General features: G+C 52.9%; 1 protein-coding gene across 1 annotated transcript in view; it reads right to left on the reverse strand.

The window, feature by feature from the left end:
• Positions 1 to 22,585, reverse strand: part of SRL (sarcalumenin) — a 38,474-nt gene extending 15,889 nt beyond the window's left edge. Inside the window, exon 1 of the mRNA XM_008573824.1 lies at positions 22,518 to 22,585. Coding sequence (XP_008572046.1) covers positions 22,518 to 22,578 — 61 coding nt within the window. The 5' untranslated portion in view covers positions 22,579 to 22,585. The remainder of the gene's footprint in view (positions 1 to 22,517) is intronic.
• Positions 22,586 to 22,918: the final 333 nt, after the last annotated feature.

The following is a 22,918-nucleotide window of genomic DNA, read 5'->3' on the forward strand; positions in this document are numbered from 1 at the left end:
AGTTCAATTCTGTGAAATCGAAGACCGGATGCCTTCCCCTCCCTCCTCACCCCCCCTCCCCTGGCTTCTTGCCAAAGCTCCCTTTGGCCCTTGGAGCAGGAAGTGTGGGGATGGTGCAGAGGACCCTGGACACCCTGGATGGGTTGAGTCCTGGGAAGATGAGTCCTGGTCTATCCCAGGACATGATGTACCATACTGTATGTGCTGCTGCCAAGCAGCTGCCCCGGCCCTGGACAAGCCTAGGCGCTGACATCAGGGCACATGAATAACAGGTCCCCAGATCAGCCCCGGAGACCACAGGAAGGCCCGAGTGCCCCAGCAGGCTGTACCCCAGGCAGAGTACAGCACAAACCAGCCCTGCGTCTCCCCCAACACCTTTCTTTGGGAGCCAGCCTTTCAGGGGCTCCTGCCAGCCCCACATCCTCCAAGATGTCTTGGTTCCCCTCTCCTCTCTCCACCACCAACTAAACACCCTGATTTTTTTCTTCAGCTCCTAACTCATTCCAAAGCACTTTCACATGGACTCGGGGAGTTGTGGAGTTGCCAAGGGCTTTGGGGAATCCAACTATAAAGGAGGAAGCTCTGGCCAGGGAGATTCAGAGACTTGCCCAAGGTTGGGGTAGGGTTGGGGTAGAGCCCAAGTCCATGGCCCTCACTCTAGAGGTCTTTCTGCTCCCCAGTAGTTTACAAACCATGTCCTGTGAAGCTCTAGGTTCCAATAGCAGTGGCTAAGGGGGTGGGGGAAGATGAAACAGCTGGGATTTAGCTGCCGCCTCTGTAAATCCTGCCATCCTGGGATCTGTCTGCCCTACTGTTTGAAGAGGAAGGGATGGAGGGAGATTGACAAGCCCTGCTTCTGTCCTCCCACTGCTCCTCTGTAAAAGTATCTTTCTCTAGCCCCCTCTTGACCATTTTCACCAACATCTCAAGGAGCCCCCCTTCCAGCATCTTTTTGCTCTGTGATCCACCATACCAGGCTCTGAGCTAGACGATATCTTGCCCTCATGTAGTACTCCATGTTTCCAAGGTAGTTTCATGCTCTGATTCTTCTTTGATCCTCCTAGCAGCCCTCTGAGTCAGAAAACGCTAGGATGATGAACCTCTCTTGGAATGAGGAAACAGACACAGGAAAGATAAGTTGTTTGCTCAACAGGTCATTCCAGGGATGGGCTAGAACTCAGGCCGAGAAATGCAGCAACACTCCCTGGCCCGAGTGGAGTGGCATGTGTGACCTGCAGAGCTTTTCAAGCGCGGATGCCCAGTCTCTGGGACTGGTCAGTATGGACTTGTGTGTTTCACAGGTAAGTCTAAAGAACACTAATGTTTGAGAACCAGCACACTAAGCCAGCCTCAGTGCCAAGTGCCAGGGCGTCCTCTGTCTGGAAGCTGAAACTGGAGATCAGGAGAATAGAGGTCAGAACTCAAGATCTTTTGTTTTGTTGATCTGTTTTGAGCCCACTGAATAAATTCAGTGCCTTCACGGAAAAGAATGCAAACTGTATTCCAGCCCATCCAAGTCTCCTTCACAGACGTTTCTAACAAGGACTTGCCGAGATTGTTTTTCCACATGACTTCTCATCCATTTGCACTGAAACTACGGAGTCCAAAGTCACAGTAAGCAAAATACCTTTGTCCACTATTCAGACATGGTTATGCAAATGAGTCACCAGTAACAAAGTCCTGAGGGAGTGGGGAATCACTTTACAATTCTGCATCTGGATACATCTGTCCAAGAGAGTCAGGAATACCAGCCTTGGCATGCAGAGGAGCCCCCCATATTCCAGCTTCTTGCAGGCTGTGTCTCGAGTGCAGCCAGGGCAGGCAGCCTGGCCCTTCCTTGTTCTAGTCCTTGTCTCTGAACACTCCTGGATGGGGCAAATGTGGGCCAGTGGCTCTTCTAGCCTCACATTTTATCTTCACCTTATTCTACAGAGTAAATATTCACCGCTTGGGACCCCCCATTCCCACTTCTTGGATGAAGCTTCAGACAACTCTGCACAAGGCCGAGACCCACGAGGACCTGGAAGGAAGTGCTTGCCAGAGGAAGGTTTGTCTATCCTCCCATGACCCCTGAGACCCTCCCTCACCATCCTCTTGGTCTTTACCTCTTCCCCCAGACAAGGGTGCAGTAACCAAAGCAGCCACTCTTGGAAGGTTTCTTTGGCTTTCTGAACAAGCTCCTAAAGTCAAGGCTAATCCCACCAGGACAGCTTGTCCCTGGCTGGACTCTAGCCCCCAAATGATTCACCTAGGGGACAGGATACAATGACGAAGGTACAAATCAAAGAGAATCTTGCGATTTGGGGGTCAAAAGGGACCCTGTCACAGACCAACTAGTTTGATTTCACTGATGGTCAAAATCTTAAAGCCCCAACAAGTGCTTGTCCCAAGGCCACAGGGCTAGCAAGGCTGGTTGGCAGTGGCTGCTTCTTGAACCCAGCTCCCCACCGACGCCACTGTCTCACAAGCTTTCCCAGTACTGAGCCATGTCCCCTCCCTCCCCCAACCCCCCACCCAGGCTCAGCCAATGAGAGGGGCTAAGTCTGCCTTAGGAAAGCAACTGCTCAGTCCATGCTCTTCTTCCTCCTTTTAAAAAAGATGGCTTGAGATTTCAACACAATTGTTTTTAACCCATCAAGTCCAGAGAATCAACAAAATAACTTCACTTTCCCCTCCCCCCAACCCCCAATTCCTAGGAATTTTTGATTTGGGAGGTACAGAGAGAGACTGCTGGAAATCCCATGACCTTCGTATATGTACACGCTTGTCCCTGATGCTTGGATCATTCACTTTTGAAAGATACACCCCTTTGGAAGAAGCAAAACATAAAGTCCCAACCCCTGCATGTGAATTGATTATTACAAGGGATGCTCTGTTGAGCACCCAGTTTCTCCAGAGATCAGCGTGCAGGAAGTGGACAGAAATCCTTAAAGGAGGAGTCAGGCGATACTTCCTCCCTCCAAAGGGGCTGAGCACGGCAGGAGAAGGAAAGGGATGCAGGCTGGATTCTGAGACAGGCTGAGGCAGGTGGCTGGCTTCCCCGCTGTCCCACCTCCCAGCCCAAGGAAGAAACCGAATCTCCCTGGGATCTGGGGGGAGGAGCAGCTGGGGAGGGCTGGTGGTTAAACTTCTGGGAACCAGGCAGGGAGGGACCCACTAGGAAACAGAGGAGTGTGGCTCCCTCTAGGTCCCAGTCAAATAGATGTCTTGGGTCCCATTAGAGCTATCTCAAGCTTGGCAGGTAAAAGGAATAATGACAGATCCACCCCATTCCCACCCCAGGGAGGCTGGAGCTTGGGAAATGGATCTGATACCTTCTCTAGCCTGGGTCGGGACCATATCTGTGGCTTCCTTTGCCACGTGTGGTGGACTGAGAAGGCTCTGGCCCTCGGGAGAGAGCTGATCCCTCTGGATACAATGGGAAGTCAGGAGCACTGGGCTGTGGCCCTTGCAGTTTTATTAACCAGCTATTTGACCTTGGGCTGTTATTACCCTCCCTGCACCCAACTTTATTTGCCCATAAAATGCAGATAACAGTAGCCGCTTTGTCAACCCCCTCAGAGTGTATTAAACATCAGGGGATATTTAAAAGCATTCAGCAAATGTCAAGTATAACAATCATTATTTCCTAGAAGCACAAAGACGCCAAGCCAAATCCCAAATTCACCAAGTGAGCCAAAACAGTACCAGCTTCAGACAAGAGCCAAGCTGGCTCCCCCTTCCCTCTTCTCCTTCTGACCTTCTGGGTCTGGGGGCTCCATTAGGGGCCAAGAGGGTCTTTCCACCTGGGCTCTTTCTCCCCTGTGGCCAGCCACCAGCAGCTCAGGCCCTGGGGGTAACCCTGTTCCCTTCCTGAGGCTCCAGCTGGTCTGGGAACAGGAATGGGCCTGAGCTGTCAACACTCCCAGGGCCAAGAGCTCGTCCTGCTGAGCCCAGTGTTAACTCCTGCAGTCCCTGCCTCCAGCTGCCGTCAGCCCTGGCTCACCCAGAAACTTCCCTTCCATCCAGCCACTGAAGGAAGGTGACCCCGCACTTCACCCCCAACACAAATGCATGCTCGGGGTGGGGGGGGATTCAACAGATCTGGTCACAAGGACCACGTGCTTCTGAGAACGGGCGAAAGGCCCTGTCTACAGGCAGAGAACCAGTAAGGGCCCTTCAAAATGCTCCGAAAGGGCCCTACAGTCGGAGGCAGTGCTGCATGACCTCATCATCCTCGTCATAAGTGAACACAGAGAGCAAAACAATAAGCCCTTTGGAAAGACTCGGCCTTGGGAACCAGGCTGGGACTGAGCCGCAGATAAGTTCTAGCCCCACTCGAGTGGCGCTTTGCTTATCCCGCTCAAACAAAATTAGAGCTCATGTGTTTGTGGCTTGGAAGAGCCTATGCAGCCCCTTCTCCTCTGTCACCACCAGCAGCTCTGCCCCCAGGCAGCAGAGCCAGGTGAGAGAACGTGCTGAGCCCAGAATGCCAGGTGACTGGTGCCAGCCCGGCCACCTGCTCAGTGGTGAGGCGTCCTGAGCAGCTCTCGTCCCCAACTGCCAAGAAGAGCAGAGAAGCCGCCCATTCCCTGGTCTAAGAGTTGGTTAAGGAGGAAGGTCACGCCAAGGTCACAAGCCAGGGCAGTGACAATACACAAATATTCTGCCCTGGTTGCCCTGGCCCATAAAACGTTCTGGAAAAACTGCTGTTCGGGCATCAAGAGCACAGATTTTTCCACCTTCTTTCCCAGCTGGTGTCACCAAATCCACAACAGATGGGCTCCGCTTCTGAGTCCTTACATTCATGGCCCCAAAACTCGTGTTATTATTCATCCTTATGCTCATTTTTACATTAGAAGCTTCTAGAACTGAAAAGAAATGTAGAAATTAACTAGCCCAACACTTTCATTTCACAGATGAGAAAACCAAGGCCCAGAGAGGAAGGAGAACCTCCCACAAGTCACCAAGAGATTGGGGCAAAGGCGGGACTAAACCAACGTCTCCTGCTCCTCACCTGTGGTCTCCACACGGGGGTTTTCAGACAAATATGACTTCCTTTTCTCCCTGACATCTCTAACCCTTTCATGCTCACGTCTAGCCCTGTCCCTGGGTCCTGGTGCTCCTGGGACAGGAGCTCATCTGCTCCCAAAGCTGAGGGCTGTATCAAGGATGCCCACCATGGATCTGATGTCAGGCTGGCCCCCTGAGCACAGCTCTGTGCGGGGATTTTAGGAAGGACTCAGGATGAGGTTTAAGCTCCCTTCATTTACCATTAGGTCTGCAGTATTCCCGGTGTCTCCAGAATGCAGGGAGGGTCTTGCTGTCATCATCCCCAAGAGACAAAGGACAGTTGATTGTACAAGAGCTCATGAGATCAGTTCTTAGCGATCCGAGTTCAGGACAGCAGAGGCCACAAGAAGATGGAACCAGAAGAGCCTTCCAGACACTGGGTCACTAGAGAAAGGGAAGCCCCCAACAACCCACACCCCACCCTGCTGCTTCACGAACAGTACAAACTCTCAAAGGCTCCAGAGCAAATCTATCCATTACCCTTACCCTGAGTTATCACTCCAGAGCTTAGAATGCCATGGGCAGAGGCATCTAGAACACCCAGGCCGCACTATGGGGGACCATTCTAGAAATCTCATTTCTGCTCTGGGAGCAGCCTTGCTAGAGCCTCAGTTCATATCTCCAAGTGGCCTAGACCCCTGAACCTCAGACACACAGGGACACGCTTCCCCAGATGAGCCAGGCCTCCCACGGGGCTTTCTCTCTGGACACCCCACCCCAGGAAGCAATCATTATAGGCAATTAATCCCAACAGCAGCCTCCTCCCTGGTGCATTTAGTGTCACCAACAGCCTGGGCTCTCTGTGTTCTGTCTTGTCTCCTCAAATACTGCAACCAGACATGGCTCTTGTAGCACTGGGCTTGTACGCTCTTTTCCTTTGCTTTGGCAGCCTCCTAGCCATACAGAAGGCCAGGACAGGCCATCTACACTTTCATTCCCATGTGGCTTCCCTGGAGAGAGGAAAGTTAAGGCCATGGCCACGGCTAGAGCAAGTGCACATTCCACACCCGCTACCCCTAAGTTGACCCTCTCTGGTCAACACTGAGGGCCACCTGTGCCACCTCCAAGCTGCTCATGAGGAGCTTGGCAGGCCAGTGGCATGCCCACAAGGTCCCCCTTGGCCCCCAACTAGACAAGGGCCAAATCCCTGCACCAAAGCCTGAACATGGCCTTGTATTAGTTTTTTGAAGCTGCTGTAACAAAGTACCACAAACTCGGTGACTTAAAACAATGGAAATGTTTTAAGTCTCACAGTGCTGGAGGCCAGAGTCTGAAATCCAGGTGTCAGCAGGGCCCCACTCCCTCTGCAATCTGTAGGGGAGGGTCTTTCCTACCTCTCTAGCTTCTGGTGTTGCCAGCACTCCTTGGCTTGTGGCCACATCCTCCCATCTCTGTCTTCACGAGGCCTTCGCCTCTCTGTCAGTGTCTCTTCTCTTCACATAAGGACACCTTCATATGGGGAAGGGGGAGAGCCCACCCACTCTACTCTGGTATGACCTCATCTTAACAAGGACATCTGCAACAGTTCTACTCCAAATAAGGTCACATTCTGAGGTACTGGGATTAGGACTTCAACATATCTTTTTGGGTGATGCAATCCAACCCATGACAGTCCCCTGGTGGTCCACACCACCACCTGCCTGGAATGCCTCCTGCTGCTGCAGGGGCCCAGCCTCACCTGTTCCCTCTGGCCCAGCCTGCACCCCACCCCCTTCATAACACCTGTCAGTTCTTACCACTCCAGGCCACGCAGGTCCCTCTCTCTGGCCTCAACTCACTCGGTGTCCACGGCCATCCACACTGAGGCAAGTGAAAAGGTATGGACCCTGTCTTTGTGCCGGTGACCTTGGGGGTACATGTATGTCCTGTCTTCCCTTCTAGGTTGACATCTCCAGGGCAAGGACTATACCCAAAACCTCTTTAGTCCCCACAGGGCCTGAAAAGTGCCAAACATAAAGACACACAATTCATGCCTGCAGAATTACTCTAAGAAATCAATTTCACTCAGGGTGGATTCCAATCAGTCTCCAGAGTGCTAACCCCACTGCCACGCCCCTTTGCCCCACCTGGCCCCTGGCTAATTCCTGCTCACACTTCAGATCTCAGCTTTGAGGCCCATCCCCTGGGAGGCCTCCCCGACCCCTCTTCTGCCTGTGTCCCAAAGCACCTGTCACCCTAGGTGATTGCCTTTTTTTAACCTGTGTCCCTCCATAGATGATAAGTGCTGTGGCTTGTCCCCAGGAGGATCCCAGGTGTCCAGCTGGGACCTGGCAGATAGCCCTGCACCATAAGTAAGCACCTGGTGGATGCACTGAGATCACCTGGGCAATAATGAGCCTCCTCTCCTGGTCAGCACTTCTCAAGGAGGCTCTAGGGCCATTTGCAAAAGGCCCACAGAGGAGCTGAGCTAAGAGCACCTCCACACCACAATCAGTGCAGGCAGCAGGCCTTGGTAGTCACTTCTTAACAAGCTCCCAGGAGATTCTCACACACACTAATATCTGAGAGCCACCATCCTTGGGCCTTGGCTATGGAAGTCAACCTATGACCGTTTTCCAAGAGACCCACGGGTTGCAAAGGGTGGAACCCGCCTGCATGAGGCTGCACCAGCCCTACCCCTGGGACCCCATTCTGAGCTATGATCCACCTCCAAGGCCACAGGCAGCCAACAGGGGTTGAGGCCCCTCAGCTCTGGGGTCCATCGCACGTCTGGGGTACAGCTGGCCTCACTTCCCTGCGAGGGACACTCCCAGAAAGAGAGCCAAAGAGACAGGGGCAGCAGGGGGTGACCCTCCCAGAACCTGCCCACAGACAGAAGAACCCTTGTGGTCAGGCTGAGCTGCCCAGTGGGGCAGGGGCCCTGGGGACCCTAGAGTCACTGGAGGAAGAAGAGGAGAGAAGGAAGGGAGCCATGGGAAGAAAAGAGTCGGGAGCCTGGGTTTGCTCCCTGATCAGCAGTGGGACCTCGATCAAGGCTTGTCGCATCAGAATAAAACAGAGAAGGGCCGGCCCGGTGGTGCACTGCTACAGTGTGCCACTTGGGAGCGTGGCGGTGCTCCTGCCGAGGGTTCGGATCCCACATACAGACCGGTTCCCGCTCACTGGCTGAGCGAGGGGCAGGCGCAGCACCGAGGGTTGCGATCCCGTTGCCGGTCCCGGTCCGGTACGGGCGCGACACTGAGGGTTGCGGTCTGTTGCCGGACACGAAAACAGACAAAAAGGGAAAAAAACCCGGTCCGGTACGGGCGCGACACTGAGGGTTGCGGTCTGTTGCCGGACACGAAAACAGACAAAAAGGGAAAAAAACCCGGTCCGGTACGGGCGCGACACTGAGGGTTGCGGTCTGTTGCCGGACACGAAAAAAGACAAAAAGGGAAAAAAAAAAAAAAAAGAATAAAACAGAGAAGAAAAACACCCATACAGGCTTGTCATGCCTTCATTCCACTACTATTGATCACGGACCTGCTACATGCCAGAGTGTGTAAGGCTCAAGCAACATATAATGGAATACTGAAAGCTGGATAGTACTAGAAATGTATGAGATATTCCTAATATTAAGATAAAACATCCCCCAAACATACTTCCACACAAAAACCTGTACACTGATGTGTATAGCAGCATGATTTGTAATAGCCAAAACATGGAAACAACCCAAATGTCCATCAACAGATGAATGGAAAAACAGAATGCAGTCCATCCACAAATGGGATATTTCTCAGCCATAAAAGGAACAGATCCATGCTACTGCATAGATGAACCTAGAAAACAAGATGCTAAGTGAAAGAAGCCAGACACAAAAGGTCACATACTGTGTGATTCCATTTACATGAAAGTCCAGGACAGGCAAATGCATAGAGACAGAAAGCAGATTGGCGGTTGCCTGGGGTGGGGGTAGGAGTGGTGGGGGGATAGGGAATGCTAAGGGGTACAGGATTTCTTTTTGAGGTGATGAAAAGTGTTGTCAAATTGACTGTGCTGATGTTTGCATATGTCTGTGAATATACAAAAAACTATCGAATTGTAAATGGGCAAATTATATGTATGTGAATTATATTGCAATAAAGCTGCTTAAAAAAAATAAAGCATGTTCAATGCTTTTCTGTCTCTAAAACCTTAATTAAACCTGTTGTCTACCTTTGAAATATACCCTCAGTCTAACCATTTCATACCACCTCCCCTGCTAGCTCTCTGGCCCTGGATTGTTGAAATCACCCCTACCCGAGCTCTGCACCCGCCGTGACGTTCCTCCTCTGTGAACACCCTCCAATGGCTCCCATCTCACACAAAGGTGAAGCCAAAGTTCTATGGGGACCTAGAGGCCACACCATCTGACCCCTGCTTCCCCTTCAGTCAGAATGCTTCTTGTCTGCCCTGTCCAGCTGGACTTGCTCTTCCTGGACCACTCCAGGCTCCCTCCTGTCTCACTGTGCTTTCTGCTGATAATACTCTTCCTGGACAACAGCCTGGCTCCCTCCTTCCTCTTACAAGTCTTTATTTCGTGTCACCTTCTCTGCAAGGCCTTCCCTGACCACCCTATTGAATACTGTCTCCCAATCAGCCTTCCCCATCTGCCTTCCCTAGTTTATTTTTCTCCATTGCATCTGCCACCTTTTAATAAACTATATAACTTACTTGGCTTCCTATATATCAGGGATTTTGTATCCCCAGTACCTAGAACAGCCATTAGTTGGATGGATGGATGGATGGATGGATGGATGGATGGATGGATGGATGGGAGATGGTTGGATGGATGTCTGGATGGATAGGAGGTGGACAGATGGATGGATGGGAGATGGATGGACAGATGGATGGATGGGAAATGGATGGATGAATGGATGGGAAATGGATGAATGGATGGATGGGAGAGAGATGGATGGATGGATGGATGGATGGATGGATGGATGGATGGATGGATGGGAAATGAATGGATGAGTGGATGGGAAATGGATGGATGGATGGGAGACGGATGGATGGATGGGAGATAGATGGATGGGAGATGGACAGATGGATGGTTGGGAGATGGATGGAAGGATGGGAGATGAATGGATGGATGGGACATGAGTGAATAAGTGGATAGGAGATCCTATCCACAGATGAATGGATGGATGGATGAATGTGAGATGGATGGATGGATGGGTGGATGGGAGACGGATGGATGAATGTGAGATGGATGGATGGATGGATGGGAGATGGATGGATGGATGGATGGGAGATAGATGGGTGGATGGGAGATTGATGGATGGATGGGAGACAGATGGATGGATGGGAGATGCATGGATAGATGGGAGATTGATGAATGAATGGATGGGAAATGGGTAGATGGATGGATAGGAGATGAATGGAAGGATGGGAGATGGATGAATGAATGGATGGGAAATGGGTAGATGGATGGATAGGAGATGAATGGAAGGATGGGAGATGGATGAATGAATGGATGGGAAATGGGTAGATGGATGGATAGGAGATGAATGGAAGGATGGGAGATGGATGAATGAATGGATGGGAAATGGGTAGATGGATGGATAGGAGATGAATGGAAGGATGGGAGATGGATGAATGAATGGATGGGAAATGGGTAGATGGATGGATAGGAGATGAATGGAAGGATGGGAGATGGATGAATGAATGGATGGGAAATGGGTAGATGGATGGATAGGAGATGAATGGAAGGATGGGAGATGGATGAATGAATGGATGGGAAATGGGTAGATGGATGGATAGGAGATGAATGGAAGGATGGGAGATGGATGAATGAATGGATGGGAAATGGGTAGATGGATGGATAGGAGATGAATGGAAGGATGGGAGATGGATGGATGGATGGGACATGGGTGAATGAATGGATAGGAGATGGATGGATGAATGTGAGATGGATGGATGGATGGGTGGATGGGAGATGGATGGGTGGATGCGAGGTGTATGGATGGATGGGAGACAGATGGATGGATGGGAGACAGATGGGTGGATGGGAGATGGATGGGTGGATGGATGGATGATGGATATGGCAAAATGGAAGACCTTCCCTCAACTCAGTGGGAAAGAGTTCCAGAAGATGGGAGAGGACCAAGATTCAAAACCAGAAGTGCCAATGAGCAGTGTGTACTCAGGCCAAGTCGCTTAACACCTCCAGGCCTACTTCTCATGTGATTAAAGGGTCCTAGGAAGAGCTGCCTTCCCAGCCTATGATCATGTGACAACCGAATGAACTGAACTGAATGGAAGATCCTCCCCTTAAAGACATTAGGACCTGATTAGAGTGGGGAGGTGAGCAGGCAGGAAGAAAGAACTAACCACCCGGCAGCAGAGTCCCAGTGCCTGAGTGGGGACATGAGCTCGAGGGCTCAGCGTAGGAGTTCATAAGGGCCAGGTCATGTGGGGTCAGACACTGCAAGAGCCAAGCCGGGTGTGCACAGGGAACAGTGGCTGTGGTTAGGAGGATGGGACAGAGCCAGATGAAGGAGACGCCAGAACGCTAGGCTCAAGAGTGCAGATGGGGTTCCTTGGCTGAGGCCTCCCTGATGGTGGGTGAATACTTCTGAAAAGGCTTGAAGACCCTGGGCTAGGGTGAGGTGGAAACCAGGCTCCTCAGCCCTGTTCCCCTCCAGAACCAGGATGAGCCACAGCAACCAGCTTCAAGTGCTACCCAGACACCCCAGACTCTGGGCTGGGCACCCCTGCCACCCACAGTGAGAAGACCCTCCTACCCTGCCCTTCCAGCGGGGTCCCTGCTGCCAGCAAGGAGGGGCCATAAGAATATGAACCTCTCAGCAATGCTCCCGGAGGATTCACTCAGAAGTTCCTGTTCCAAGCAGCTTCTGCACAGGATTAGGAGATATCTCTGCTTTCTGCTTGGCTCCTGCTGTGCCCCGAGGCTAAGACTTTTAGGGGCTAGGTGCAGGGGGCCATGCATGCAGGAGGAGAGCTGAGCCTGAGGTTTCAGAGCAAGCTGCTGCTGGGCTCCCAGCTTCTCAGACCATCCAGGAACCAGACCTCCCTGTCCCCAGGACTTGCCCCCTCTAACTTGCTCCACATCTTAGGCATATCCCATAGGAACTGGTAAATTCTCCCCACAGGCTAGGCTGGGTGGCTCCCTCCTGGAATTCTCTGCCCCCAGTCAGTCACCCAACCATTCATTCAACACGCTTGCCCTGGTTGTGTCAGCAGAGCTCCAAATTAGCCAATGGGTCATTGAGTGGACGGTGGGACCAGAGGGGACCAAGAAAACAGGTACCACCTCTGCCTGGTAGAAGACTATCACCTAAGAGAAAGACAAGAATTATCCACTCAGAGACTGTAAGTGCTAAGCATTCTGGGGTCCAGGGCTAAAGAACGGTAGTAGGTCGAATAGTGTCCCCCCAAATTCATGTCCACCCAGAACCTCAGAACATAAGGTCTTTGCAGACGTAGTTAGTTAAGATGAGGTCATACTGGATTAAGGTCATACCCTAAATCCAAAGTCCTCAATGTCCTTATATGATAAGAGAGGACACAGGGAGACACACAATCAGGGGAGAGTGCCACATGATGACAGAGGCAGAGATTAGAACAACAAGGCTACAGGCCAAGGAAAGCCAAGGATTGCTGGCAGCCACAAGAAGCTGGAAGAGGCAAGGAAGGATCCTCCCCTAGAGCCTTCAGAGGGAACGTGGCTCTGCCCACACCTTGATTTCCAACTTCTGGCCCCTAGGACTGTCAGAGAGTATATCTCTGTTGTTTTAGGCCTCCAAGTTTGTGGTAATTTGTGACAGTAGCCACAGTAAAGGAATATAGGAACCGGCACCTAAGCCTGGCCCTATGAAATCTTCACAACAATTTTCCCACAGTAAGTGGTTGTGTTTTCAGCAGCCCCAAGACCCCAGTCTCCCTGCCCCTACCGTCCTGGGATCTACAGGCTCCGAAACCCAGCTCCCCCTCCACACAACCTCCCCCAATAACTGCTCCCCCTTTCTCTGCACTCCCTGGCTGTTTATTTTTAGCCCCTGATCGCATCTGCCTTATATGGTTCTCTATTCATATCACGAGTGTGAACCATTCCCCTCCTAGTTTGTAAGCTCTTTGAGGACAGAGAATCCCAAGGATATTAACAGTCCTGAGCAGGAGCAGAAATGTCGATGGATGTTCCCAGTCGTTCATGTTTTGTGATATTTGAGGAAACTGGTGGGAAAAGTCAAGTCACAGCATACACACAACAGTGATGACCTACAGTCATCATCCTTCAACCTTAAAAAGTGTCTGATCAAAAATATTTTAGGGCCAGCCCAGTGGCGCACTGGAGAGTGCGCTGCTTGGGAGCGCAGCGGCGCTCCCACCGAGGGTTCGGATCCCATGTGGAGACCGGTTCCAACTCACTGGCTGAGCGCGGTGTGGGCGCGACACCGAGGGCTGCGATCCCGTTGCCGGTCCCCTGTACGGGCGCGACACCGAGGGTTGCGATCCTGTTACCGGTCAGTAAAAAAGACAAAAAAAAGGAAAAAATATATATATATTTTAAATATTTTCTTAAAATATTTTTCTGGGCTGGCCCGGTGGCGCACTGCTACAGTGTGCCGCTTGGGAGCGCGGTGGCGCTCCCGCCGAGGGTTCGGATCCCATGTGGAGACCGGTTCCCGCTCACTGGCTGAGCGCGGTGCAGGTGCAACACCGAGGGTTGCGATCCCGTTACCGGTCAGCAAAAAAAGACAAAAAGGAAAAAAAAAATTTTTCTGATCGACGTTTCTTCCTTTAATCACGTAACAGCCCATGCTGTAAACAGGGCAAGTGTTATTGTCTCTATTTTACGGGGGAAGAAACAGATGCAGAGAAGGTAAGGGGCTTGGTGGCTCACTTGTGACAAAGCCAGTGCTTGCTCGGTCCCTGGATCCTGGTGCTTCCACTGCTCTGCCTCTGTGTGGGCAGCGTCAGGTGAGGGAGACTCGGGGAAGTGCCCACCAGTCTAACCACCACTTCGGAAAGGAAGCCGAGGCAGGAAAAGACAGGGGAAAGAGGTGGGTTTGCCACCAGATTCCTATTACTGTCACAGCTTGTACCCAAGCTCATTATACAGGGAGCCTGAGCATGGAATGGTTTCCCCCAGGGCAGGGTGAGTGTTTGACCCATTCTCGATTTTTTCCAGACCCCTTCCCAGGTCCCAGAGAACATTCCTGGTCTCTTGACTCCTTGGGTAAGTGATGGAAAAATAAGTAATCTTCTACCACCTGACACTCGGAATGAGGGTAGGAAGGAATGCAGGAAAAACTAAGTAGCCAACGAATTGGCTTGAGGCTGCTCTGGCAGAAGCAGGTGTACAGGCAGGCCTTGCCAGACTAAATGCTGTGTAAACCAGATGCATGCCAGAGATGTATTTTCCAAGGGAAAGGCCTTGTCCAGCTTTTTCCTATTGCCATCTAGGGAAAATTCTATGGGCGGCAACTGGGCTGGCCTAGGTCCTGACCGAATAGCAGCTTGGAGGAGGACCAGGGGCCGCTGTTTTGGCAGTGACCTGGTGGGTGAGGGGAAGGGGCTCCCACACCCCAGGGCTCTCCCCTGGCTTGGTTCTGGGTTGAGCTCCCAGTGCAACCCACTTCCTGCAAGCCCAGGACTCCAGGTCAGACTTTGCCTGCACCTGTTTGAACTCAGAGTGCAGTCCCTGCTCTAGAAGGATCCAAAAATATCTGAGAGGGAGGAGAAGGGGGTGGGACTAGCCGGAAGGGGATCAGGCTGGAGTCCACTGAGGGCCTGAGGGAGCCACTTGGCTTGGCATTCAAGACCCTCTCCACTGGCCCAACACATCAGGAAAGCCTCATCTCCCCCTATCATGAGCCCCACATTCTAGACAGAGCTGGTCTCATCCCATCCCTGCCAGGGCCACGCTCTGCAACTCCCCACCTCCTGGCTTTGATCACCATCTTTGGATGTCTCTTCCTGCACAAATCTTCTGCTCATTCATTAGACGTCGTCAGACACTGTCAGCGAGCCCGACGCTGCGCTGAGTGTCAATGCTGCGGTATGAGAGAATTCAACCAAAGCACAGCTGCCTGTCCTCTCAGGGACAGTCCAGGGACAGTCCAGCAATCGTCCCCTTCCTCCAAGTCCGGCTGAAACCCTGCCCCTCCATGAGGCCAACCTTCCCAGCCATCTTCTGAACTCCAACCAGAGCGTAGGTTGCTGGGGGCGGGTGTTAGTTACATTTTTTTTCAGTGTGTGTCATCTCCCCAAATAGGAGGTCAGATCCTGGGGGCAGAGACACAGCCTGTTCCTGCCTGCATGGTGCAGCCAGCCAGGACCTTGCAGGGCTGATGAGGGGCTGAGATCTAGGCCTCACCGGGGGAACCCCACCTCTGCCTCAAATATACCCCCATCTCTTGTTACACACCACACACTCTCTGCCCCCTCAAGTCATGAAGCATCCCAGTCTGAATGTGTGTCGCATTCTCCCGCTTCCTTCTGATCACATCATGCCCCCACCCTTCCTCCGAGCCTATCCTGCTTTCCCCGACCAAAGGGTGGGCTCCCCAAGGAGAGCCACATCTCCCCTTTCTTCAAGACTCTGCACTGAGTCCCTCTTCACTCCTCAGGGCTGCCACATGGTCCACACTCATTCTGTGCTCTTAAATGCTTGGAATTGGAAGATGTGTCAAGGCTCTCAAGGTTATAAGAGAGAAGGGGGAGGGGGAGCAAAGCCTCTTCCCATTTGTTAACACCCTTGCAATGAGCCAGGAGAGCCCACCCCAGGTGGGCCAATGTCCCACCCAGAACACTTCCAGGCCTGGGATCTGGAGCTGGGCACAGCAACAGTCACTATGGTTTCCATGGCTTCTGGGATGGCACTGTGATCTTGTCACACCCTTAGAATTGGGCCTTTGGCCACACAGCCTCACCCCACCCCCCAGGGTGGCGCATCAGCCAGAGAAGAGCTGGAGGGAGGCTACGGTAAGGCCCTGGGCTGGAGGTATGAATGGCTGACCTCCTAATAGCTTGGGCACTTTAATCTGATTAAATCAAGTTCTGATTTAATCCTGCTTGTTTATTAAATCTTTTATTAAATTCTGATTTAATTCTGATTATTAATTAAATTTAATACATGATTACATTTAATTCTAGCACTTTCATTCTGATTGGACAGTTCCAGGAGTCCTCTGTGAGGGAGGAGTTGGTGACAAGTAGCAGGTATGTCCCCAAGGTGGAGGAGATGCGCCTGGGAGCTGGACTCTGAGTAAGACCACCTTCTGGGCTGGAGAGGGATGAAGCTGAAACCAGATGGGACAGGACTGCCTGATCCTAGAGAAAGTCCCAGCACAGCCTGACATAGACCAGCAAACAGATCAATCTCCAGAAACAGCTAAATTTGACCGGTCCCATTGTGGAATTGTACCCACCACTTCTGCCTCCTGCTGCGGACACCAGGCTGGGATGAGAACTGGGCAACCCAATTTTGCAGCCCTACAGCTGCATTCACCATGGCTCTGATCCATTCATTCATTCACTCACGCATTCATTCAGGACTGGGGGAAAAATCCCTACTGTACATCTCAGCTCCTTTGCACAGGGAATCCAGGCTCCTCAGAGACCTTGCCCACCAAAGCAATGGGAAATTCCACCTTAGAGGTGCATCGCTTTAGCTAAAATCTTTTAGATCCTTTTGAACAGAGTGACTTGGGAAAGTGACAGTCCAAGCTGTTGGGCCATCAGTTCCCCATTGTGATGAGTTTCAGAGTCGGCAGGGAGTGGGGGACAGAACAGGTTGCCAACAGCGGTGGCAGGGAAGAGAGCCACCAAGAGGGAACAAAGGAGACAAACAGAGAGGATGCAGACACTGAAGATGGTCTTCTCCTGGCTCTAAAGCTTGCCTGAGAAGTCAGGTGAGGGCAGGAGCCCGTCAGCTCGTCCTTCTTACTCACCCCCTTCATCCCAAAGGGAGCCCCGCCAATGGGCCACGGGCAGAGTACAGGCCCCACAGCAGGGAGCACACCAAGGGGGAGACCAGGGCTGGGCTCCCGTCTCCACTCTATGAGGAAGAATGAGACCCGAGGTCACCATCCAGGTAACTCAGGCCATGTGCCTCCCTCGCCAATTTCTGCAAAACAACTAATCCTGATGGAGTCAGAACATGGCGCTTTCCCCACTGTAGATGTGATAGACATTTGCTGAGTAATGTCACCATCTCCGATGGTAGCACTTGGAGTCTAATTTTGCCCCTTGCTCTCTACAGCACTCTGGCGTGAGGGGGCAGGCTCTCCAAAGTTTATTGTGATGAAAACATTCATCCTTCTTTGACTTCCCCTCCCAGCTCTCTCTCAGATCTGCCCAATTATTCTCCAGCACTGGAGACCAGGAGCTGGTCTCAGCCCTACCATCGGTACCATACACCCAGAGCACCCCGAGTTCCATCTCCAAGGGTTCTTGGGAAGATGAGGCTGGTTCCTTCGCCTCTGTGGCTTTCCACACCCTCTGCAGCATCCCCAGTGTAGACCGGGATCCACAAGCCTCATTCCCTGGCTTAGCTCCCTGGCTGGCACCGTGCTGCTGAGTGTTTACCTGACGTCTCCCCACAAGACGTTCAGACCTTCTCTACCCTCCCAAAGCTGAGATGTCATCTCTGCCCAGTATTCTTCAATCTCTCTCCATAGGCTCCTTCCCCATTGGCTCATAGACACACTCAGTCTTCTCTAGTGTTGGAAAAAGATGTTTTCTTCCTCTGCGAGTGCATCTGCCCCTGCTCACTGGTACTGGCCTTTATCCCTCCAAACTTAACTTTTAAAAGTCTCTGTGTCTAAATATGTGGCCTGCACGTCCTCACTAAATACTCTTAAACCCCTCATAATCCATCAGTGACCTCCTGGTTGTCAAAATCAGCACCTCGTCTTCCTCTGCATCTCTGTGATATTTAATCCCGTTGGCTGCCCCTTGTTTTAGAAGATGTCCCTTACCTTGGCTTCCTGGTCACAGTCTCATCTTGGATCCCTTCCTGCCTTTCTGAAATTCATTTACTATCTTTTTTCTCTTCCTACTCCCCAAATCCAGCATTCCTCAAGGCTCGGTCCTTGAATCTCTTCTTTCTCTCTCTCTGCATCTCTCTCCCTTGGTGTCCCCATAGCATCGTCCTCATCTTTACATCACGAATCTCATTTCTAGATGCCTGAGCTCTAATCCCACCTTTGTAATGACTGCTACATATCTCCATCCGGACGTCCCACTGGCACCTGACATTCACAATGTCCCAAACTGAACTTTTAAAACTTATTCTCTCCTATATTCCTGGTGTCTTTTTCTGGCGAGATCATTCCCCCAGTCACCTAAACGAAACCTGTAAGAGCTCCCACCCTGCCTAGCTCGCCCGGTTGAGAAGGCTCCAGCTACTGGTGGAGTCCGCCCTCTCTCTCCCTTCCCATCCCCCCAGGCCACGCCCTCTCACCTGCATTCCTGACACAGTGACTAATCTGTCTCTCCTCCACCTCCTCCTTCCCACCAACAACTGCCAGAGGGATTTGTGGCTACCATGGCCTGCAGAATAAAGCCCTCCGCCTCGACGACGTAACACTCAAGCCCCAGCCTCACCTCCCAAATAGATGCCCTCTGCCCCCACTTCCCTGTGCCCGCCCTTATCTGAGACAGAGCAAGGGTCCCCTCTCCTGCTTCTTGCTAGAGCCCCATACTTCTTCTTCTTCCTTTTTTTTTTTTTTGTTTTTTTGTTTTTTTGGTGGCTGGGCAGGACAGGGATCTGAACCCTTGACCTTGCTGTTGTCATCAGCACTGCACTCTAACCAGTTGAGCTAACCGGCCAGCCCACCACCCCATTCTTCTGGCTCCATGCATGGGCTCATCCTGTTCCCTTTCCCTGAAACTCCCTTCCTGCCATCCTTCCATGTCTGAATCCTACTTTCTTCGAGGCCTAGCTCCAATGTTCCCTCATCTGTAAAACATTTCCTGATCCACTCAACTCAAGTTAACCTCCATTTTCCCTCAATCCCACCTCCCTTTTCCTGCACCTCCCTCAGGACACTTCTGTGCATCTTATTTGCACAGGGACAGCTATGAGGTCCCCTTCCGGCCTGCAAGCACACCAGGACAAAGTGCCTATCTGAGTCCCCCTAGGACTGTACTTCACAAGTAGTAGGGTTGCCATAAATATGGGATGAGCTCACGAATGATAAAATGCAGCAACGTGCTTGAATTGAAAAGCTTTGCACACTTGAGCAGAATTGACACATCAGGGGTTGTGCCATGAGGAGGCTAGATTTGGTGTGGAGGAGAGGGCATGTGCCCACGACAGCAAGCTAAGCCTGGGTACCCCACCCCAGCTGCCCACAGCACGGACCCCACACTTCCCGCCAGGATGCACGAGCCCTGTCCTCATCCCCTCAGGCAGGGTCAAAGAGCAGAAACACCATCTTCCTTCTGTGTCCACAGGGATTAGTCTGTGTCCCAGTGCACCATACCCATGTAAGCACCAAATGGCCTCATCTGGACCTCCCTCAAGGGAATAAAGGAAAGAGCACTGGCCAGGGAGTGAAGAGACCTGAATTCCAGCTCTGGCCCACCATGAACTAGCCATGTGACCTTCACTGTAACACCCGGATGTGGGACAAACCAGCACTTCCTAAACTGCAGTTCCAAAGGCCACCCAGCAAGGTGTCACTCTTTCAGGGGGGGATGCATAGGGATGCATAGTTCCCAGACTAGCTCCCTATGGGCCCGTCCAGCCACGCCAAACTAGGAGTCAGGGGGCGAGCTGGGGATGCAGTTTCAGGGGGCTGGAAAGGCTTCTGGGGTCTGCTCTCTCCCCAAGCCCCCTGAGCTCACCACCTTCTTGTAGCAGCCCTCCCCAGGGTGGATCATGGCAGCAGGGCTGCCCTGTCCTCTTTCCCAGCCTGGGGTGGGTGAGGAGCAGGTGGATAAGGGGCTCCCTGATGGTCAACCGGCACCCTCGTCTCTCATGGGTGCTCACAGATGGGCAAGCCCGGGTGCACAGAGCAGATTGGCGGTTCTGCACACCAGGGCTGGGCTGGACGTGGAGAAGGAACGATGATGAACACACACAGAATGCCAGTCCCTAGTCTCCGTATCAAGCAACAGGAAGGACCACAGGCAGCCTGCAAAGATGTCCCAAATTCAGCCTTTAGCAATAAATGCCCAAAGAAATGGTTCCTCAGCACCCCGCACCCACCCCACTATCTGGGGAGTCAGGGGGCCAGAAGCACGGCCCTTATCCCTCCCCTTTCCACTCACCCAGCAGGCAGAGGGGGCTAAGAGTCCAGGCCGGGTCCGTCTGGGAGAGGCAGGTGGGTAGAGGAAGGGAAATCTTGGGTGGGTGAAAACAGCTGGCCTGTGTTCCTGCCTGACTCGACTCTAGATCTCCTTCCCCCACCTGGACAATGAGGAGACTGGCCAGCCATCTCTAGGATCCTTTCCCCGAGTCCTTGAGCAGGCCGATCCCCAAGCCAGGTCCCCCAGACAGAGGAGGACCCTGCAAATTACAAAGGACTGGAGGCAGCAGATTGGAGGTGGGGACTGGGGAGGTGTCTGGTGACAGGGGCCTGGCTGCTCCATCTGAGGCCTGGCACAGGTGCTGGCGATGGATAGCCAGGGGCGGGGGGGCACTTGGTCTCCTCACAGGGAGATGAAGAGCGGAGGCTGCACAACCATCACCCCTGTCCAGAGCAACCCTGGAGCAACATGGGGGACAGAAGAAGGAAGAGAAGCTCTGCAGGGTCCCCACCCTGGGAGGTGGGCAGGAAGGGGGTTAGCGAGATGGGGAGGGAAACAGGATAGGGTGGTGGAACTCAGGAGCAAAGACACTACCTTTGGGTAGGGTGGCATTTACCAGTGGCACAATTCTGGGGGGAAACCAGCCACTAGGAAGGACTGTCACTTTAGAGGTATAGGGAAGCCACCTTGTGGGTTGGAACCTTCCAGTTAGTGCAGGAGGAAGCCATCCTCTTGGGTATACAATCTACAACTGGAGCAGAGCAGTGATAAAACCCACAGTCCAAGTGTGAGCAGGATTGAGGGGGAAGGGGAGCTTCCATACTGGGAGATGGTCCTGGGCAGACGCACACTGCAGAGCCCAGGAAGGGAGGGTGCCAAGATAGGACCTTTGCACAAAGCACCTGCCTGCCTCCTTTCCCCAGGGACAGAGCCTCCAGCAAGGCCTGTGGAACATCCCACATGTCCAGTTCCCTCCGTGGGAGGAAAGATAAAGGATGTCCCTAAAAGGCTAAAAATTCCTGGGGCCCTGCTGTGTGGAAGCTGCTCGAGGTGGCAGCTGGGGCTGGGCCCAGCAGAGGAGGGGCTGCGAGAGGGAGAGGGTGGCTTGGGGCTCAGGATCCAATTACACGGCTGTTTCCATACTTAGCCACCTGACAGCCACTTGGAATACTCACTACTCCAGCCACAGCAGCCCCACAGAGCCCAAATTAACTCAAGGACAGACAAGGGCAGGGCCCAGCAGCACATGTGAGGGCTGTAGCCCCCCATCCTATGGGCCTGGTCCCTGGAGGAATGGCTTTTGTTCTCCTTGATGGGACTGTATCCTCACAGCCTCTGTTCTCAAGGGACAGAACCTCAAAGACTTGAGAGACTGAACTCTGGGCCCCCACAGCCCCATGTGCAAAGACAGGGCTGGGCCAGGTAATGACTGCTGCCGAGTCATAAAAAGACCAAGTGGGGAGTCCTCGATTCCTAGGGGGATCCTCAGAGCACCTCCCTGAAGCATCCCCAAGGCAAACCCAGCTCCAAGAGTCTTAGGAGCCAGAGAGGTGGCAAAATGATCCGGTGTCCGCTCCACAACCTATAAATAACCCCCATGCTGCAACCCAAGCCACCAGCTCTGCTACGAAGTGCTGAGACGCCAAAGGAAAGCCCTGCATGCAAAGCTGAGCCCCGTTCTGATGAAAGCCCCCGCCCCGCACAAGCTCCACGCCAGAACAGGTCCCAGTCCCCTTCCAAACCCCATGTCCAGTTCTGTTTCCAGCCCAACCACTGACTCAATTTCCAGTCCTATCCCACACCAATTCCCACACCATCCCACTATTCCCAAAACGCTCCCCAGCTTTGCCCATGGTGTCCCTCTGTCCTGCGTCATGCAAGCCCGGGTCTCCAGCTGGACTTAAGGCCTCCACCCCATCTCCCACTGGGGGAGGGTCACCCGAATGACCTCCAGCTCCAAGATGGTGTTCTGTGGTCTGTCTCAGAGGCCCCTCCAGTCTTGACTTTTGGGGTACCTTTTCCCAGCATCTACAGGCCAGACCCTCCTCTCTGGCCCCTGGCCTAGGCCTCTCTCGGTTGCTGCTTCTTCTTCCTCTGGCCTTCGCCCCGGTCCCTAACTGTCCCCCAGTTCCCCTGGGCACCTGGCTCTTTCTCCATGGCCCAGGGCCCTGGAGAGAAGGGTGATTAGGTGAGACCAGCCATCCACCCACCATGACACAGAAAGCCCCAGAGAGGGCTGAGGGCACAGTGTGGGCCTGGACAGTGACAGGGTGGGGGCCTACCTGCTTGTCCCGAGAGCAGGAGCGAGGCCACGAAGCAGCAGAGCAGGACCAGCGCCCTCATGGTGACTGCCAAGAGAGGCCAGCTGCTCCAAGCCTCTATTTATACAGCGGCGCGGGTGGCAGCATCAGGCAGCCGCGGGGGGAGAAGGGTTACACAGTCACTAGGGCAACTGGGCGGACGTGATGGGGAAGAGGCCCAGACCCCAGCAGGCTCGCGGAGTCCCAGTGGCTGCTGTGACTGTCCCAGCTGCCAGGCCCTGGAAGGCAGGGCCCAGGGCTGGACTCTCCCCGCTAGCATCGGGGGATTACATGGTACGGATAACAGGGCTGGGGTAACAGAAGTAAAGTGAGGCAGCCTCCAGGCTAAGGTCTAGGAGTTAGGAGCCCGAATCATCCCAGAA

This window comes from Galeopterus variegatus, unplaced genomic scaffold (assembly GCF_000696425.1).
Source record: "Galeopterus variegatus unplaced genomic scaffold, G_variegatus-3.0.2 Scaffold968, whole genome shotgun sequence".
Classification (NCBI taxonomy): Eukaryota; Metazoa; Chordata; class Mammalia; order Dermoptera; family Cynocephalidae; genus Galeopterus; species Galeopterus variegatus.